The sequence below is a fragment of the Plectrocnemia conspersa genome, unplaced genomic scaffold (assembly GCF_051122295.1).
Source record: "Plectrocnemia conspersa isolate PC_06_02 unplaced genomic scaffold, ASM5112229v1 ptg000008l, whole genome shotgun sequence".
Classification (NCBI taxonomy): domain Eukaryota; kingdom Metazoa; phylum Arthropoda; class Insecta; order Trichoptera; family Polycentropodidae; genus Plectrocnemia; species Plectrocnemia conspersa.
The window spans coordinates 8,975,790-8,994,582 of NW_028277172.1; the positions used below are offsets into that span (position 1 = coordinate 8,975,790).

General features: G+C 30.3%; 2 protein-coding genes across 5 annotated transcripts in view; one reads left to right on the top strand and one right to left on the bottom strand.

Moving 5' to 3' along the window:
* Window positions 1-8,531, bottom strand: part of LOC148232894 (glutathione S-transferase 1-like) — an 11,183-nt gene extending 2,652 nt beyond the window's left edge. Inside the window, exons 1-6 of the mRNA XM_088189445.1 lie at window positions 8,297-8,531; window positions 8,089-8,230; window positions 7,962-8,020; window positions 6,445-6,586; window positions 6,013-6,206; window positions 1,210-5,947 (exon numbers count right to left, since the gene is read on the bottom strand). Coding sequence (XP_088045571.1) covers window positions 5,830-5,947; window positions 6,013-6,206; window positions 6,445-6,586; window positions 7,962-8,020; window positions 8,089-8,211 — 636 coding nt within the window. The 5' untranslated portion in view covers window positions 8,212-8,230; window positions 8,297-8,531 and the 3' untranslated portion in view covers window positions 1,210-5,829. The remainder of the gene's footprint in view (window positions 1-1,209; window positions 5,948-6,012; window positions 6,207-6,444; window positions 6,587-7,961; window positions 8,021-8,088; window positions 8,231-8,296) is intronic.
* LOC148232895 (glutathione S-transferase 1-like) overlaps window positions 1-17,368 on the top strand; it is a 19,737-nt gene extending 2,369 nt beyond the window's left edge. Inside the window, exons 1-6 of one of the 4 annotated variants that reach the window (XM_088189442.1) lie at window positions 13,556-14,783; window positions 15,943-16,020; window positions 16,087-16,231; window positions 16,295-16,495; window positions 16,559-16,681; window positions 16,874-17,368. In XM_088189442.1, the coding sequence (XP_088045568.1) occupies window positions 15,953-16,020; window positions 16,087-16,231; window positions 16,295-16,495; window positions 16,559-16,681; window positions 16,874-17,125 (789 nt within the window). In that variant the 5' untranslated portion in view covers window positions 13,556-14,783; window positions 15,943-15,952 and the 3' untranslated portion in view covers window positions 17,126-17,368. Of the gene's footprint in view, window positions 1-13,555; window positions 14,784-15,942; window positions 16,021-16,086; window positions 16,232-16,294; window positions 16,496-16,558; window positions 16,682-16,744; window positions 16,819-16,873 lie in introns of those variants that run through there. The other 3 variants (XM_088189441.1, XM_088189443.1, XM_088189444.1) reach the window with 3 other exon arrangements.
* The last annotated feature ends 1,425 nt before the right edge of the window (window positions 17,369-18,793 follow it).

An 18,793-nucleotide genomic window follows, 5' to 3' on the forward strand; every position in this document is an offset into this window, starting at 1 on the left:
CAATGAAGGCTATCTCTATCAAATGTTTTCTGATACACATGTCTAGATTGCCCAAAGGAAATCATAGTGTAAAGCAATTTTAACAATTATTAATAAAGTATTTAAAACTAATGCTTTTAAAAACAAGCTTCTAAATTCGAAAAATTTTGTCAGTTGCAGCAAGTTCGTTTTACTCAATGGCCAAGATAATGAGCGAATAACTTCTTAAAAACACTGAATCAAATAGAATTCATATTATTCTACTGAGGGTAATAAATTATTAGAAATATTGTTTAATGCTCCGTTTATCGGATATGTTTGCTTTTTGATCAAATTCATATAATCTATCGACTAAGAGCAACTCGTTTGCTTTCTGGATTAAGATTGGAGCCTTACTACAATTTTACTACACTAATTGGATGCTTGTAAAGTCTGTTCTTAATATTAGGATTATTATAATAATATTTATCGTTCCTTTCTTAAAACGAGATGGAACTATTACAGTTGGAAACTACATATTGTTGTGAAATCAAAACATAGTTAAACACGTATAGAAAATTAACCCTAAAACATCCTCCGTTGGTAAACAGACTCGAAGCGATATTGCTCCATGATAATACGAAACATTATAATTAACTAATTACTGTTGCAAAATTAAATTAATTAGAAGTGGATATTTAGCTACATTCTCTATATTTCCCTGACCTTTATCCAATAGATTATCACATTTTTAAATATTTAGATTAATTGCTTCAAAATCTGTATATCTGTATCTGTAACATAAATAATACCACGAAAATAATTGAGAAAGAATTTTGAAAACTATTGCGAAAAAAAAATTTTTGTGGTTTTTGGGCAATATTTATAAAATAACTAAAATATGAAATATATTTGACAACCTAAAATAAAAAAAATGATTTTGTGTATCCCAGTGCATAATAGCAGAAATCTGTCATTAATTTGTGCAGCTACTTTTTAGTAAATTTCCACGAAAAGTTTCATTTTTCACATATTAAAGGTTTTGCAGTGATTGGCAATGATTTTGTCGCCCTTGGAAAATAGCAAATATTTCGCCCTTTTATATCTTATTTTTTAATAGCTAAATGGCAAACATCTTATTAAAGAATTAATTTTATTATGAAAATTATTTAATGTAATAAAATTAAGTTGCACAAAATTAAACTTTTTTTAAAACAATAAAAATGAAAAAAAATTACAATAAAACATTACGTTCGAGGTTTTTCTGGAAAGCGATGTCCGAGTTAGTAGTCCAGGTCTTGATTTTTTTATAGCGAATCTTGATCCTGGTCCATGTCGGGAAAATAGCGTTGTCGAGATGTTCACGGCGTTCGATTCGTTCCGGCGAAGTGCCATCTGAGGTTTATGACCCCGTATTTATATGATTCGGCCGGCTTCTGTGATTGGTCGATTGCTCCGCATACGGGATTGATCGAGGGTGAGTTTTCAAGCGATAGATCGTTACAGATCGTCACAGTACTCCCCCCGAAGGAATTTAGATAAAATTTCGATAAAGGTATCCTTATAGGCGGAAATATACGGCTTGTCCTGCTCGCGTTCGTCGGCTGGGCAGAACTGAGGTTAGTTGATTGAATTCTCTGGCTTATTCTGACTCGTGTCTCTAGCGCACGTGGCTCATCTGCATTCTCAATGGTGTACGCTGGCTTAAGTCGGTCGATTGAAACAGTTGTTAGCTTTCCCCTAATGTTAACGGTGACGCATTTGGGGATTCTGTTAACGAGTTCAAATGGTTCTTCGTGTGGATGCAGTACACCTCGTGCAGCGTTGTATCTGTCAAAAACATGTGACGCTGTGTCTTTGAAGATGAATGTCGGACGGAATTTGTGTCGCTTGGGTCGAGTAGGCGACAAATCTACAATCTGTTGTCGTAGTCGGTCAGAAAGTATTGTGTTAAAGTATAATCTTTAGTTCGTGGAGGCAAAAAATCACCAGAAAGGCATAGAGGTTGGCCAAACACTAAATCGCAGAGGTGGTTTTTATATTTTCTTGCCAGGCTGCACGGATTCCCATAAACACTGCTGATAATGCTTCTGTCTACCCTTCGTTTTGATGACACATGAGAGCGGCTTTCAATTGGCGATGCAGTTGCTCGATCATTCCATTAGCAGCTGGATGCTACGCTGTAGTCCTGTGGTGGGTTATTCCACTTGCACGATTTAATTATTAAAATAGGCTGCTTTCGAACTATCTGCCTTGATCTATGATGATGCGCAGAGGTATTGCATAGCGTGCGATACAACCGCTAAAGAGTTCTCTGGCGACGGTCACTGCCGTAATGTTCTCTAGTGGAAATCAGTTTATGCAAGTAAATAAGTACTTCTTGCCATGAGAGGGCGGTAGTGGGCCAACGATGTCGATATAGATGTGGTCAAATTGCCCTTCCGGTGGCTCAAACTGCAGACCGATGCTGAAATATGTCTTGAAATCTTCGAGCATTGGCATGCCATGCATTCTCTATGCCATTTCTTGTAATCCACTCGCACACCGGACCAATTTTTTTCTGCTGTAAGTTTAGTTGTAACTCGGGCTCCTGGATGCGATAAGCTGTGAACTGCATCGAAAGCCTGCTTCCTGTAGTGTAGAGTGACTACTTTTGGCATCCATTGCACAAGAACCACTGCCGTTACTAGTACTAGGACTCTACGAGTCCAACCTAATGAGCGGCATCCAGCTTTTAACGGCCAGATAGTAGTACGCTATTTGTTAGAGTCTTAGTAGTGCTTCTCCCAAGTGTTCTGGGAAACGTTCTCCTGACCACCTACATTGCACTTGCATTATATTTGCATTGCATTAGCATTGCATGCTATTGAATTTCGGTGCGCTTCATCCTTGTTACATCACTCTTGGTGATGCCTCAGTTTCAGCTTCAGCCCTCGGTCCCTAAGTCTCTAGGTCCCCTTTGGCCAGCTTGCGTTGAAATGCAATGCTTTGCTCGTCATTGGTAGTCCAAAGGATGCTACCTCGGTTGGGTGGTCACAAAGTTTACTGCCTCTCAAAAGCTTGGGAATTCAATCTCAATAGAGGTCCCTCAGTCTCCCACACTGTTTTCGGCAAACTCCAGCGTGTGGTCGACTGGCGCCGCCTGTAGTGTAGAGACAGGTAAAGTCGGTCAACTCCGGTTGAGGCGTCGCATCATATCGTCAGGTTTGAGCCGGGCTTGACGAGTTTGAAGAGCCTTTCGCGGTCCATCTCTGAGTCTGCTTCTTGATGTCGAGAAAGTTCTTCATAATTATTGGTTAAGATTGTGATAGTTTCTACCCTTGATAAAGTATCGGCTACCACATTATCGTCACCCTTGATGTGACGGACGTCCGTTGAAAATTGCGCAATGAAATCTGTGTGGCGGAACTAGTGGAGCGAACATTTGTCGGGCTTCTGCTTGAAAACATGCTTCAACGGCTTGTAATCCGTGTAAATTACAAATTTTCTAGCCTCGACCAACGGCGCCAGTCGACCACAAGCTGGAGTTCGCCGCCTGTAGTGTGGGAGAGCGAGGGACCACTCTTGAGGTTAAAACCCAAACCCTTGAGGGGAAGATAGCGTGCGAGGCACTACTGATGACGAACAAAGTATAGTAGAGTAACGCAAGCAGGGCCAAAGGGCTCGGTCCCGAAGGGATTCGATGGCCAAGGCTGCGACTGAGGCAACATATACACCCCTTGAAGATCAGGGAGTGGTGTTGTTACTGGGATGATACACAATGCATGCATTGCGTATACTGATGTATATCATCAGGATACGCAATGCATCCGAGCTCTCGGAAGAAATACTAATGCAACTCCAATAAAATATTTAGCATTTAGCCGTTAAAATGACCGTTCTGCCCTCGACCTTCGACCATTTGCCTGAACTGTTTGATTACTCTGTATGTGGCCAAAAGTTCACGGTCGTATACGCTATATCTGGTTTCTGCTGGTATTAATTTCTTGGAGAAGAAAACGAGGGGATGCCATCCTTCGGAAGTCTCTTGTTGCAAAATTGCGCCTATTGAGCTGTCTGATGCATCTGATGCATAATAAAAGTGCTAGTGGCATGCTCGAATCCGGATGACTTCGTTCTTTCGCTTTGTTTCATTTAAATGTTGAATAGGCGTAGTTGTGCTTCTGCTACGCCAGGTATGAATCGTCAAGAAAAAATTAACATACCCAGGAACACAGATTCGGTTTTCCTATATATTCCTAATCTCCCCGATGTATATCGTGATGTATATCAAAAGTAAAGTCTAGCTAGGTCGTGTATATAATAGGTATCACTGATACACAATTTCAGTCTGGTGTCTCACTACTCATTTAGTAGTTGTTGATTGTGTTTACCATGTTGTAACGCATTGGGCTATCGTCTGTCACGTTCTTTGCCTCCAGATTTAACCGAAGTTACGCAAAAATATATACTAGGGATGGATAAAAAACGTTATTGGTAGTTCATAACTTAGTATTTTTATAACTTAGGTTATGTCAAAAGCAAGCATTCCAATTGAGCTTTTAATATTATGAATTTAATTGAAACATATACAGTGAAAGTAATACAAATGTTTTTTACATATATTTTAAAATTAAATCTGACAAAATAATATGGATTTACAACAAGATTTTTTTTATTTGTTCTGACAAAGGCTTATGAGATATAAATTAATTTTTTAAAACGATTGTTGCGTTAAAAAATGCAGCTACTAAAACTAATAACCTAGTCACAAAAGCAATAATTATGAGGAATAAAATTGTATAATTGAATATAAACACTTACTACTCAAAAAATAATATGTGTCACCTTGTGTTACTTAAGGAAACAAAATGTGTATCTAAAGTTCCATTGTTTTGATTAATAGTTTGCTTTTATAATTAAACTTTTAATATTTATTAAAATGACTTTCAAAGGCACTAAAAATAAACACATCAAAACAATTTAAGCACACACTTTGAAAACACCTGAATAAATTTCGAGTTTTACTCATGTTTTTCCTGTTACTATTTTTTTCTACAGCAATTTATAATGCTAACTTTGCCAACACATACAATTGAATAATTTCTTAAAAACTTGTACAATATGAACATAATCACTTTAAAAAAATATTCTAACCATAATTTATAATTAAGAATAATATATTTTGTTATATTATAATGTAAAATACTACGGCAACATGATGCACGTGTGTCTCATATGTAATAATAATAATGTATTCACACTCTGTCCACTTTTAAGAGTCAACCGACCAAAATACTGCGCGTGATCATCGTAGATTTATGCTTTACACTTCATTTTCCTCAAGAGTCAGTGCACAAAAACAAATACACGCACAATTCATGTGATTGCTGAGTACTGGGTTGACTTGGGACAGTTATACTTATTTTTTAATGAGAAAATACTTTAAATTTTACAAATAAATATATATATTATATATACATCATTTTTGAAATTTGCAATCTAGAATATTTTTATTTTGCTAGTTTAATTCCAATAAAGCAAACTAATTGAGAGTAAATAAAGAATATCTATAATTCACATGCACGTCAAACACCGTGACCTACTTCTAAGACTTTTTAGAGATATACCATATATAAGAGGAATTTGGTTACCTCATCTTTGTGGCAAATATACAAAATTCTAGTACTGACCGTTATAATTTTTATTTAATATTATATTTTTGTGAATTATATAAAGTAAAAAATAAATTAGCATTAAATTAAGTAAAAAATTAAATAATTAAATATTTATTTTTTATAATTTTAAATTTTGTGAACTACTACAGATTAAACGAGTAATTTATTTTTTCTAGTAACTAATCAGATATGTTAGTGCCCATAAAAACTATGTTCATTCCTTAATCATACTTCTTGCGTATTCGCCAAACATTTTTAGACCTTCGACGTTATTTTCCTCGTAATACGGCAACGATTTACATTTGTCGAACCATTCACAAACATTTGGATATCTAAAACATAAAAACGATGATTAAGAATTTGATACCAGCCGACCAATAATTTATACTATACAAACTTTTCTTGCTTGATCGGCATAATTTCATTTATGCTACTAGCGGTAGACACACAGCATATATCAGCTATTGTTATATAATCGCCAGCAAGCCATTTTTTTCCCTCCAAAAATTTCTCCAAAAATTCAATGGCCTCGTTCAAAACGCCATATTGCTCTTCTGATATCGAAGATACTTTTCCCATAAATATAGGATACTGAAAAGTGAAATAAAATACAATAATTAAGCAATAACGTTTTAGTAGAACTGCAGAATGGGTATGCTTATTATACTCTGGTTGTTGTAAGAATCTACTATTAACTATATATGGTTTTGGCTTTAATGTCGCTAGCACAATTACTTAATGTAATGACATAATCAATAGGTCGGTATATAAATATAAGAATCTATGGCCAATGATAATGAAGATTTATGATAAATCTGAATATAATTACCATAGTTGATCTTAAGGATGTGAACAAAACCGATGAATCAAAATGCAATCTTTGGTCTATTATAGCTCTGCGACGTGGCTCTCGAGGATAAAGATCGTCAGTTTTGCCGTAGCACGTCACCAAATAAGCCGATATAGCGTGACTAGAAAATTAAACATAAATGTTATGTAGAAAGTTATGAAATAACATTATTATAGTATTCTATCACTTAAAATTATAAAGAGTGTTTATAGAGTGACTCATAAAGGAATGAAGGTTATAAATGTCATGGACTTCTATATCAAAAAATAATTTATTAGAATATTTTACAAGTAATCAGCATTGGTTTTAAGAATGTGTATCGTATTTGTTAAATGTTATATTAAGTAACATTAATGGCTATACCACACTGCGTCCACCAACTGTGATTACCTGGATGAAAGCAAATCAATACTATCCGACAAAGAGTTTTAAAACATCGGATAGCTGTGCCTATTTGGAAGTTATCTTATAATCCTATTCTTGCATGTGATACTGGATTGTTTATATTCCCTACTAGCAGCTTGTAAAAGTGTTTTTCTGCATTCCTTGTACAAATTTTGTGGAAAAAAATGGATAAAATTTATATTTCTTCTATATGGATGAATAATATCCAAATACGAGCAACTATGTATGTTTACTTTGGTCAACCTAAGAATGTTATCACTTAGGACCATAATATTTCGTTGTGTAAATTGACAACTCGCTTGTCATGAATCAGTCACTCAATGTATTTTAAGCTCTTATTTCTAAATGGACAGCACAAGTGGAAAATAATATTAATATTGTAAAGATAAAACATTTCAGCAAATGAGAGGTTTTATTGTGAGCGGTAAGTGATAGTTCTTAGAACAATCAGAGTATATATATATTCGCCCCCATTCATACGGTTCTTTGCCTCTAAGCATATTTTAAGGGTGGAATAGCGTAGTCCGTAGTGTCTCAGACTAGCACCTCTGAAGTTGCAGGTTTGAGCCCCAGCAGCGGCACTCAAATTTTTATTTATAAAGTTATTATTAAAAAATTCGCTGCAGTGACATCTATTGGTTATAAATTATATTACACATAATGATTTATAATTAGTAATATATTATAGATGTCACCGATTCATGTGGTTAATACTCATTATATCTGATTGACTAACTCAGTTGGTCAGATTTACCCCGTTGTAACGCATTGGGCTTAAGCCTGACAATGATATTGTATTTATAAGAAGAAATTTGCTACTACCCCTAATTATTACTAAATTCCCGTTTATTTTTATCACAATAAAAACAATTTTCATGCTTATATGTTCAATTGAATTGAACTTTTATTTATATTATGTAAGTATTTTTTACTATATTAGTATTTTTAAGGTTTTGTGTGGGTTTTCAGCGGAACACAACAAGCAATTTGCAATATTAAATATCATATACATATAGATTTTTCACAATATATAAGAATGAGGCTAAAAATATATTTCGCAGTATCAACAAGATTTATAAAATTACAAATACCTATCCCAAACGCAGAAGCCGTTCTCTTCCAACATTGGCACTGTGTGTTGAGGATTTTTCTGTAATGAAATTAATAAATTACACTAATATTAATTATATATGCAAGTTAATATAATATAGCGTTTACCTGAACATATTCTGGTCTTAAATGTTCATTTTCAAGAGTATTGACTGGTACAAGATTCAGAGGAACCTTCAAAGCACCGGCTACCATCAAAACTGCACGAACAGGAGGACTGGCTATTATCATGTATAGCTTAGGAATCTCACTAGTGAGCATATATAAAAATAACATTAATTTTGAATTTAAAAAAATATATTTAATACAGACATACGTGAAAGTCAGATCCGCCTCCTCCAAAATATTGATGGCCCGATGGCTAAGATGACACTTGCAATTATATTGTTAAAACTATTATTTAATATGTATTATGATTTTCAAATATACATATACAATCATCAATATAAATTTTGAATTTTGCAATACAATTGCTTTTTTTGTATCTCACCATTTTATGAGAATTTTTGTATAACTACTTTCTATTCCACATCAGATAAAACATTTTTTAATCCAATTTAAAACAGATATAAAAATTGTAAATAGTATTTAAAAAATAGTATTATAAAAATAATCCAAAAATTAAATAACTAAATATGTTTAATATAAGGTTTGTCATAGAAATACTATTAGTATATTTGAAGTCGACACCATATAGAAGTTATAGAGATTAGTTTTTAACAGTTGTGATAGTATTTTATTAATGATTATAAATACATATTAGATTTATTCAAAGTTGATTTTATTCTAAACTGAAATTTGTACTCTAGAATTATAGATTTTTTAATATATAATAGTCACTTCATTTAATGAAACTAATTTTTTTACAAAACAATTTTTATCCTACTGATATAAATAATTTATTGCTGTAATACGTTTTTATTAGCACATACTTAACTATGCTAACATTAACATTCTGTGGTCGTATTTTAATCATTATAATATACCACAAACAATGATAAAAATATAAACACATAATGTAAATATTAGTATAATTTATTATTTTGTCACAGTTAAAACATGAGTATAGCTAGTGAACTAATAAACTAAATACGATAAATCACTATGATAAGCAAAATTATTTTGGAGAATAAAACCCAGATTAAAATCATTATTTTATGTAATAATTAAAAGGTTATAGAAGTGATACATTTCGGCAAAGTAAAATAATTATATGAGTATTATATAACAAAATAGAATAATCTAAAAAATTGTATGTACATTTTAGAGTTACATTTTTTTAATTTCCAAAGCCGCCATTTTGAAACAAGATGGCTGATCAAATTTTGCTTACAAATTTAGCCGAGATGGATAATCTTTCATAAAGTAATAAAATTTTCTAGAAGTATTGATATATTGGAACCTCTCTAATAGGTAGTAGTTATATTAGAATATTTATAATTATATTACTTAAGAAATAACTAATTATAAATTTTAAATAAGAAAGTTCACGTCTAAATCAGGTTATCACATATTTTTAACAAAAAAAGCTTAAGCATTGAAACTAAATATATTAAATTAAAATAATGTGCTAAAGATTTGCTTAGATGGTGTAATATATTTATACTAGTCATTACTAATATATTTAAGAACCTCATCTAAATTTCGAGTCTGCTTATCTCCGTCCATTGTATTTTTATGAACTTTATGTGTATATGATTGAGCGTTGGGTGTTTGATGCCAACTGAGACATAATTCTTTACATTTCAAGTAAGGAAATACACCCCGACCTGACATGCAAGGTCGTTATAAACATACAATAGAACACAGGCCAATAATAGCACTGTAAACGATCATTTAGCATTATTTATTAAAAGTCTACTGATACTCGTGCAGTCTTGTTTCCTTTAAATCATTAATGTGAGATTTTGACGTGACTTGCTTAATGCCTCGCATACGATAAAGTAATTAACACATTCTTCATTCTCTTTATATTGTTAATAACATTATACTAGCATAAACAATCTATAATTTCTATGCATTATAAGTTATATATTATACCATATATAATATTTTGTAATAATCATTATTTTACAAAATTATATATTATTTATTACACGTTATTATTGATAATATAAACTTTATTTGTAACACAAATAGTAAAAATGAAATGATGGAAATAGTAATAATAATTACCATTATATATAAATTTAGGTTTAGGCCTGTGCTAAAATATAAATTTTCAGAATAGTTATAATAAATCACGTATAGATGGCTATACTTAATAAATATTTTATGATCTACATTAAAATCATTTAAGCTTTTTTAATTGCATCTCCGTTTATACACATTTATTTTTATGCTTCCCTCTCTTTTTTACTAATAATTTATCAGGCAAAATAATCAAAACGTATGATGAAATTGTACCAGCATTAACTTATATTTTATATAATATATCTACGGATCTTTCACATGCATTAATGATAGTATTTTATTCTGGCCCAACAATCCAGGATACGTCTTTACTTCTTTTAATAATTTCGTTGATTTTTACTGTCGTGCACAACGCTTCTCCAAGTTTAACTCCGGCTGTAAATGTATCTCTTACCATATACATAGATCTGCTGGTTTGTCCTTATACACAGATACATAATACATTGATCAGGTCTGATCTATGCTTAAAACATTCATTTTGTTAGGCAACAAGCTTATTTGCTATTGTATCATGCATTTGCATGTATCATTAATGTTTAATATAGAGGTACACAAAGCTATACATATTCGAAAATGTTTTTATTTATTTTTTATGCTCTTGTTGACCTGCATGAATGACCCGAGAGTCTCTTACTTTAATACTTTTCTATGGAAATGTTAACTGTATGATATAAACTCTGTTCTGATTTATTTGCAACATGTTCAATGTAATTGTTATGAGCAACAGCCACAACGAAATAGCAGTTCTTTATGTGCCAGAGTCGTCGTCCGACAGTCGTAGTGATTGGACAGGAAGCTGCGATCTCGCTCAATGGTATTTATTGTAAACCATTAGGCGATCATTGTGTGAATAAACATGTTTAAATGTAGTCCTTCGATGCCTTGTTATGACAGTATACCCAAGAAGATCAAGAAAATAACGCTTAAGGGAAGAAGTTAAACATTTAGCCCGTCAAGCTGCATCTACTATAATTGCACTATAAATTACAATCATTGCACACTGAAGTCACGTGGCTTTATATATAGATCAGCTACAGAGTTTTTGAAAAATGTGGATGAAAAGCTACAGAAGGGAAAGTTAATTTGCTTGTCTAGAATCTACTTTTAAAGACCTTTTTTAAGAAATTAAAGTATAAAAGATCTTTCGAAATTTGTTTAGAGCTAATTCGTGATTTAAGCATTAAATATCATTTCCTTTCGATTAATTTATAGGCATGTCTATTGATCTGAAGAAAAAAGCATTGTTAAAAACAAAAATATGTTATATAATTATATTGGAGACATGATAATTAGTTGATAATCTGAAATTTGGGCAAAAGTACTGCATTTAACCATAGATTTAACCATGATAATGCACTTACAATTATACAGCAAATTATTTTTAAATTGGATAAAAGAGGAGACTTAAAATTAAGGTTCACAAATGTGTAACACTTGGTCTAGTAAAAAACACCAAGTCCATGTTTCACATTAAAAATAAATAAATGTCATGTTGCTTGATTAATTGTAAAGTAATTATTTGACAACAATAATCACATTGACATCAATATTTTTACTATGCATCATCAAAAATTTGGCAGCTCTAGATATAGGAGCTTAAATTGATCGGCTTTTCTTGTTGCAAATTTTATCAATCAAATAGTATTATTTACACATATTAATCAATGTTTTTATATAATTTATTTATAATTATCTAGTCAATATTTGATGAATTATTCTGATAACCATAACATTCAATAGATATACTATGTATTTTAAATCATGAAAAAACTAATCTCTGATAGTAAAAATCGCGTGATGTTGGCAAAACAAGATTTATGATAATATTAATATTAAAATGTTTATTGCAAAAATACATATATTGTATATGTATATGTACATTCGCTCGAGACGATAGCTTAGTATTGATTCAATGAATATTTTATATCCACTTTGTCGATAGCCTACTATTTTATTCATAGATTACGTGCATCGCCATAGGATAAAACTTTTGTATTTAAATTTAATGTTGATACATTCTGAACAATGGCGGAATCGACTGGAATAAAATTTGTGTTAACTAGTATAATACCTAAATTACTTATAAAGAACTTATTTTATATTTGTTAAACCAATCTTGATAGTTAAAAAAATGAAGATAGAAAAGAACATATGGAACAACTAATAATACAAATAATTAGAAAATAATATATTTATTACTAAAATGTAGCTAGATATGTAAATAAGTATATGTATATAATTTGTACAAAATTGCTCTCAGATTCTACTTTCAGTGGTGTAAATCTGTTTTCTTTCTTAATATATTAATTTAATAAAATTATATACATACATACATAAATCCCTGATTAATGGGCTTGGTATTAAGTTAGGTCAAAGGGAAATAAAAATTAATTAAAAAATGGTTTTAAGCTTAACTTTATATGTTTACCGCTATTTACATGTTTTTGTTAATATATGTATGTATTTAAAAATAAAAATAAAATGTATATTGATTGTATTATATATCTATACATAATACATAATAGCATACTGTATAAAATACAATAATATTATTATCATGCATTATAATCGATTTAGGCAATTATAAACAATATAACAATACAATATCAGTTCTTAAATATTTAAGATGATAATAATAATTATTTTTTTAAATTGAGCCATGTATTATTGATAGTTCCTAAATTATATTTTTCATGTGTAAAAAATATTTTCAGATATATGCTCTTATATATTTGTTTTATTATAGTAATAATGATCATAGATGGCACTATAAAAACAATATTAGTCAAACTCCTTAATTATAATATATTTATAATAATAAACAAATACATCCAAGTATCCAGTCATAATACAACTATTCGTTGATTGTATGTGTGTAAAAATATTTATACCAAGCAATATAAATAAAGATATTTAAAAAAATATAATTAAAAACATACCCACAACATGAAAAGTTTAATGAAGATGACTAAAAAAACTGACTTTTTAAGTATATTGTTAATACTGTCAGAATCAGTTTTGCTGTTCTCTACTGATAAAGTTGAGTAAAAGTAGTAATAAATTGGGTGACTAGACGTCCTCTTTTAAGGAGGATTGCTCTTTTAATAAATTTGATCCTCCTTTGTCCTAATTTTTTTTATCATTTGTCCTTCTTTTATCTTTTTTTGTCCTTCTCAAACAAAAAATTTTCAAGGTGACCTTTTTTTAGTGTCCTTTGAAATTTTCAAAATCTGCTCTCCTTATAATAAAACACTTAATCTTAATTATATATATGATATATACATATATGTATGTAATAAAATATGCTAACACGATAGACAAGTGGTATAAATTGGTGACTATTACCCAAAATACCTGGATTCAAATTCCATATGCTTTTTAATTTCTATCGTAGTAATTAAAATCGAGTTAGGTCATGCATAAAATATTATGTATTAAAAATTATATTATTATGAAATATTTCAGTTCATAGATATCATAAATACATATAAAACAAGAATAAATCTACGCTCTAGTTGACCTCAACGGTAATCAGTGTTCCACATACAGATCTGTGAATCGCAATCAGCAAAAAAGTTTTGCTAAAATCATTAATGAGAACCGGATGTTGTTGTTTACAGTTTTTACTACTTGATTTACTTAGTTAAGCTAATTGTTCCGAGTTTAATTTGCTCGACTATGAACTGCATGTGGTTAAAAGAAATTGGAGTTCTAATTCTACGATTATAATTAACGCAGCCAAGCCAAGGAAGATTACGCATATTTACATAAAACATTTTACGCTTCAATACTACACATCTTGCAACAATACAATAACTTCTACTAAAAGGTACAAGAAACAAGCTTTTCTCGTAGAAAATAACCATAAAAATATCTATAACAGCTGTTACATATATTATAGAATAAGGCGGCCGATTCACTTTCATTATGACGGCTATATTTTACTTCTCCTTATTTATCTAATGAACTACCTAAAATTTAAGATTGATAATATGCATTGCATTGACACGGCTATAGAATTAAATAGTTTTAGAAACACTATGTGGAATTTCATGAATGATTTCCGTTTTTGCGCATTAATAAAAATAATGATCAATTGTATTGCAACATAACGTAATCACATGATAAGATTATCACTAGATACTATTGTAACTATGTTGTGTTTTGGCGAAGTATATAAGCTATCATGTTTCAGCGAAAAACCTCGTCAGCGAGAGACACAGATAAATGCTATTTTTAGTAAATCTATGAGTCATTAAAACTTTACTAAAATCTACGCACAACTTATTTGTAATATTTAGACAATTCTAAAAAAGTTGGTGACAATAATAATTTGTTAAATTCTATATGTATTTAGAAAAAGAGAATGAAAGTTAAAATGATTTTATATTTTGGTAGAGATAATCAAATTAGATAAACGCATTATATTTTTATCTGACGGTATAAAATTCAACTATATATGTATGTATGTATCTATTTTAAAAGAAGTCAAGAGTTGGAATAATTTAAAGGAACTAATGCATAAATTCATAAAGTCATAAAAACAACCGATTTAACTATTCAGCCAGTCACAAATCCTTGGAACGTTCGAGAGTCAACAGTCTCATAGTGTGAGTTAAATCTCAGATAACGCTTTTCGACTCTTTAAATCGATTTAGATAACGTCGAATTTTATTGATTCGATCTACTAAACTGCCGGTTATAAATTTTCGCAAAAATCAGATTATAACGTATAGATTACATAAAAATAATCTTAGGTGTACATCATAATTTTGGAAAATACAAACACGCTGACTATACGCTTTTGACTTTGAGACTTCAACAGAAGCGACGATAATCCGTTTTCTAAGTAGCGTATTTACTTTTGATAAATTTATATTTATTAATTATATTTGTGATAAATGTAACAATGCTGTAAAAGGGTTGCCACATGATTTTACTCGTGAAAAAATAATAATTTAGCTAATATTCAACGGAATTTTTTTTTTCTTTTAAAATATATTTGTATGTTGAATACATAATAGCACCTAAAGATTTAGTCTGCGATTGAATTAATATATTTATATATACATATACACAAACTGTGAATACAATGCCATATCAGGAATTCCTTAATGTACATTAATGCTATTGAATAAATACAAATTCTTACTTTTTTCCGATGACTTTTGAGTATTCTTTAAAATAGATTCTATTGAAGATTTTTAAATTTGATGTTGAAAATCGATGTGCCTAATCATCTGCTAATATATTAATATTTAGGATCAGACAATGTCATTCCATAACCTTTTCTATGCTTAATAATTATACTAATTAATTTTGATTACGAAATGCATATCAATGTGCTTCATCGCACAGAAGTGGTAACTGATTTGGGTGTTCTATTTCAAAAACTACAGATTCCACTGGAACTGGAACTTATCAGTAACATAAGCAAATCCCGCTTTAGACACAATATATTTTACACATAATACTATTTGATATAAATAGAACACGTTTTTCCTATCTACCACTCCATTAACTGATAGTTGTAATTATGAACTTCAGCCACATTGAATCAATGTGGCTGAAGTTCAAAATTATTTAACAGTCTTATCAGAGGTTTTATTATTACCACAACATTAAACAAATATAATTAATTGATACATATTTATTAACTTATGTCATTAAATTTTGAATAAAATATGTATTAACATTATATCTTCTAAAACATCAACAAGATTAACATAATAGTATAATAGTTACACATTACTCAGAAAATATTTATAGTAACGTCAACATGAGCAATGGTGCGCAAAATGGAAATACTGACATCAACTTTGGAAGTTTGAGTATCCAAAATGAAAAGTAAGTAATACTTAATACATAATATTTATTTTAAAATACTTAAAAAAAAAATACTGATAATTACAGTGAAGATATTCCAAAAGTATACGTAAACGATATAAGTCCACCAGTTAGATTTGTACTGATGACAATTAAATATCTTGATATAAAAGTTAAATATATTGAAGTTGATCTTACATCAGAAGAAAGATTCTCTATGGATTACTTAAAAGTAATAAATACCACTTTTACATTTTTATTATTATTATTTGAATACCATTTTTTTTAATTCCAGCTTAACCCAATGCACACTGTGCCTACGCTTGTGCACAATGACCTGGTATTAACCGATAGTCACGCTATTTGTATGTACTTGGTCAACGAGTTTGCTCCAAACTCAACCCTATATCCTCAAGATTTTAAATTGAGAGCAAAAATCGACTGCTTTTTACATTTCAATAGCGGAATTTTCTTTCCCAGAGAAAGCGCTATATTGGTATTATGAAAAAAACACTAGCAAATCAAATATATACAACTTACGTTAAACACCATGTTCTAGAGAAGCGTATTTGAAGCAAAACTAAAAGATAATTATCCCGAGAAGTTGAACCAATTTGAAGAAAGTTTGGGTTTTTTGGAAGAGTATTGTAAAAAGTCTAAATGGTTGGTTAGTGATGATCATGTAAGTACCTTTTTAATATTACTTCTTTCTATATTTCCATATCGATAAGATAGTGTCCTACAGTCTAAAGGCGAAGCTAGTCCGAATGAACAATTCAATAAGAGGTATTGTTGCTGTTATCTGTAACATAAAATGCGAAATAAGTGACGTTTAGCTTAATTTATTTATTATAAATAATTATGACACTTTCAGATGACTCTGGCGGATCTCTGTTGCATATCTACATTCTCCACTTTCAAATTACTGGTTCCTTTGCCTAAAGAACGTTTTCCACACGTCGAAAAATGGGCAGGACTTTGTGAAGAACATGAAGTGTATAAAACTGTCAATAAACTCGGATTAGACCATTTAAGGTTATTCATAATTAAACACGGAAAATTTGATCACATCAGTGAGAAGTACAAAGCAAACATTAATGAAATGTTGATGTCTAATGCAACTTAACATCTCCTACATTTTATTCGATACACAAACGCTAACATGATTAATAACTTATCATAAGCAGGATTATTGTTATCTAGCACTTCTTGAGGAATTATCCACAAACAATTGTTAATAATATTGATATAAGGTCACTATATATTTTTTTACAATCTAAACATTTTTATCATGAGTGATGTTATAGTTTGTTTAAAAAATAATACTGTATTTTTACTGATATTAATAAAAAAAAACTATTGATTTTTTAAAGAGATATAGAGATATATATATAATAAGATATAGCCTCACCTGCCCCCCTCCCCTCCCAATTGACACCCCTGTTAAGTATTCAATAAAAGCATTAAAATCGTGCTTTTGCTGTCACAGTAGAAACGCTCGGTAATCTAGTGTTCATATTAAGAATTTTTATAACATTGTTACGAAGTGAGAATCGAATAAAGCATATTTAAACCTTGCTATGTTATTTTTCAGTTTTTCTTTAAGGGATAAGAATCAGGGACGTCATTTCAGCTTTTTCAAGGGAGAGGACAAAAGTTGACCACTTAATGGTTGTTTTTTTTATTATTTCGATTTCATTAAAATTCATAAAATGACACGCATTTTTTTAGCCAAATTCAAGGGTTGGCAAATTCCCCCCCCCCCTGCCCACTCTCCTAAATGACGTCCCTAATATTTATATTGTTTATTATTCGCGGTGCACTCAAAAGTCATACATAAAATTTACTCACAGCAATATTCTCTTGTTATTTTTTATATTTTGCTTAAACAAATTTATTATTGTATTTTTTTAAAACAGTTTAAAATATAATAAATAAACATTCGGTAATACGTATCATGATATACGTATATAATATATATATCTAAAATGAACTTAAATTTATAAAATCACACAAACAAAATAATATTTATTATATTCAAATCAAGATATGTAATTAAAATCATACTAAACATATTAAATTGGAATTATATAATTAAAAATAAACGTATTTCGAAGTCGTCCTAACCACCTTAGCAACTAGAAATTTCATTTGTTCAAAATATTTATGGTACGCAACGATACATTTATAAATATTCTAAATTAATTCCTTTCATCAAGAAGAAAGAGGAAATCCTCATCCAAGCTAAGACATTTTTCTAAAATATAATAAATTAAACAAATTAATTTTATTTTACCTATGATTCAATTATCAAAATGTATTTTTTTAATATAAAATTTATCTGACAATATATATTCTACACATTTTTTAAGTAAACCATTGGCTTATTTGCAACCTACAAACGATTCAGGCGCACGAACGTGAAGCGTGAGATAGGACCAAACCCGAAAACGAGAAAAACGTGATTTTGTTATTCAGAGTTTGTCAAATGAAAACACAAATAAATCTTATTTTGTAATTTATTAAATAAAAAAATACATACTGCCCTAATTGTTATATGAAGCATTTATAGCTTGCAAAAAAAGATTTTAGCTGCGTGCATATCAGTGATGTAGCTAGGAGGAGTGGACCGCCCCGAGTGGCACTTGCTTGGGGGTGGCATTTTCGCGATGGGAGGACCATTCGTGTAAACTGGATGAGCTTAAAATACATATATTCACTAAATTGAATATGTAAAAACAGTATGCAACAGTTTATTAAATGCTGATTTTATGAGCTGTTACTTGTGTTAATG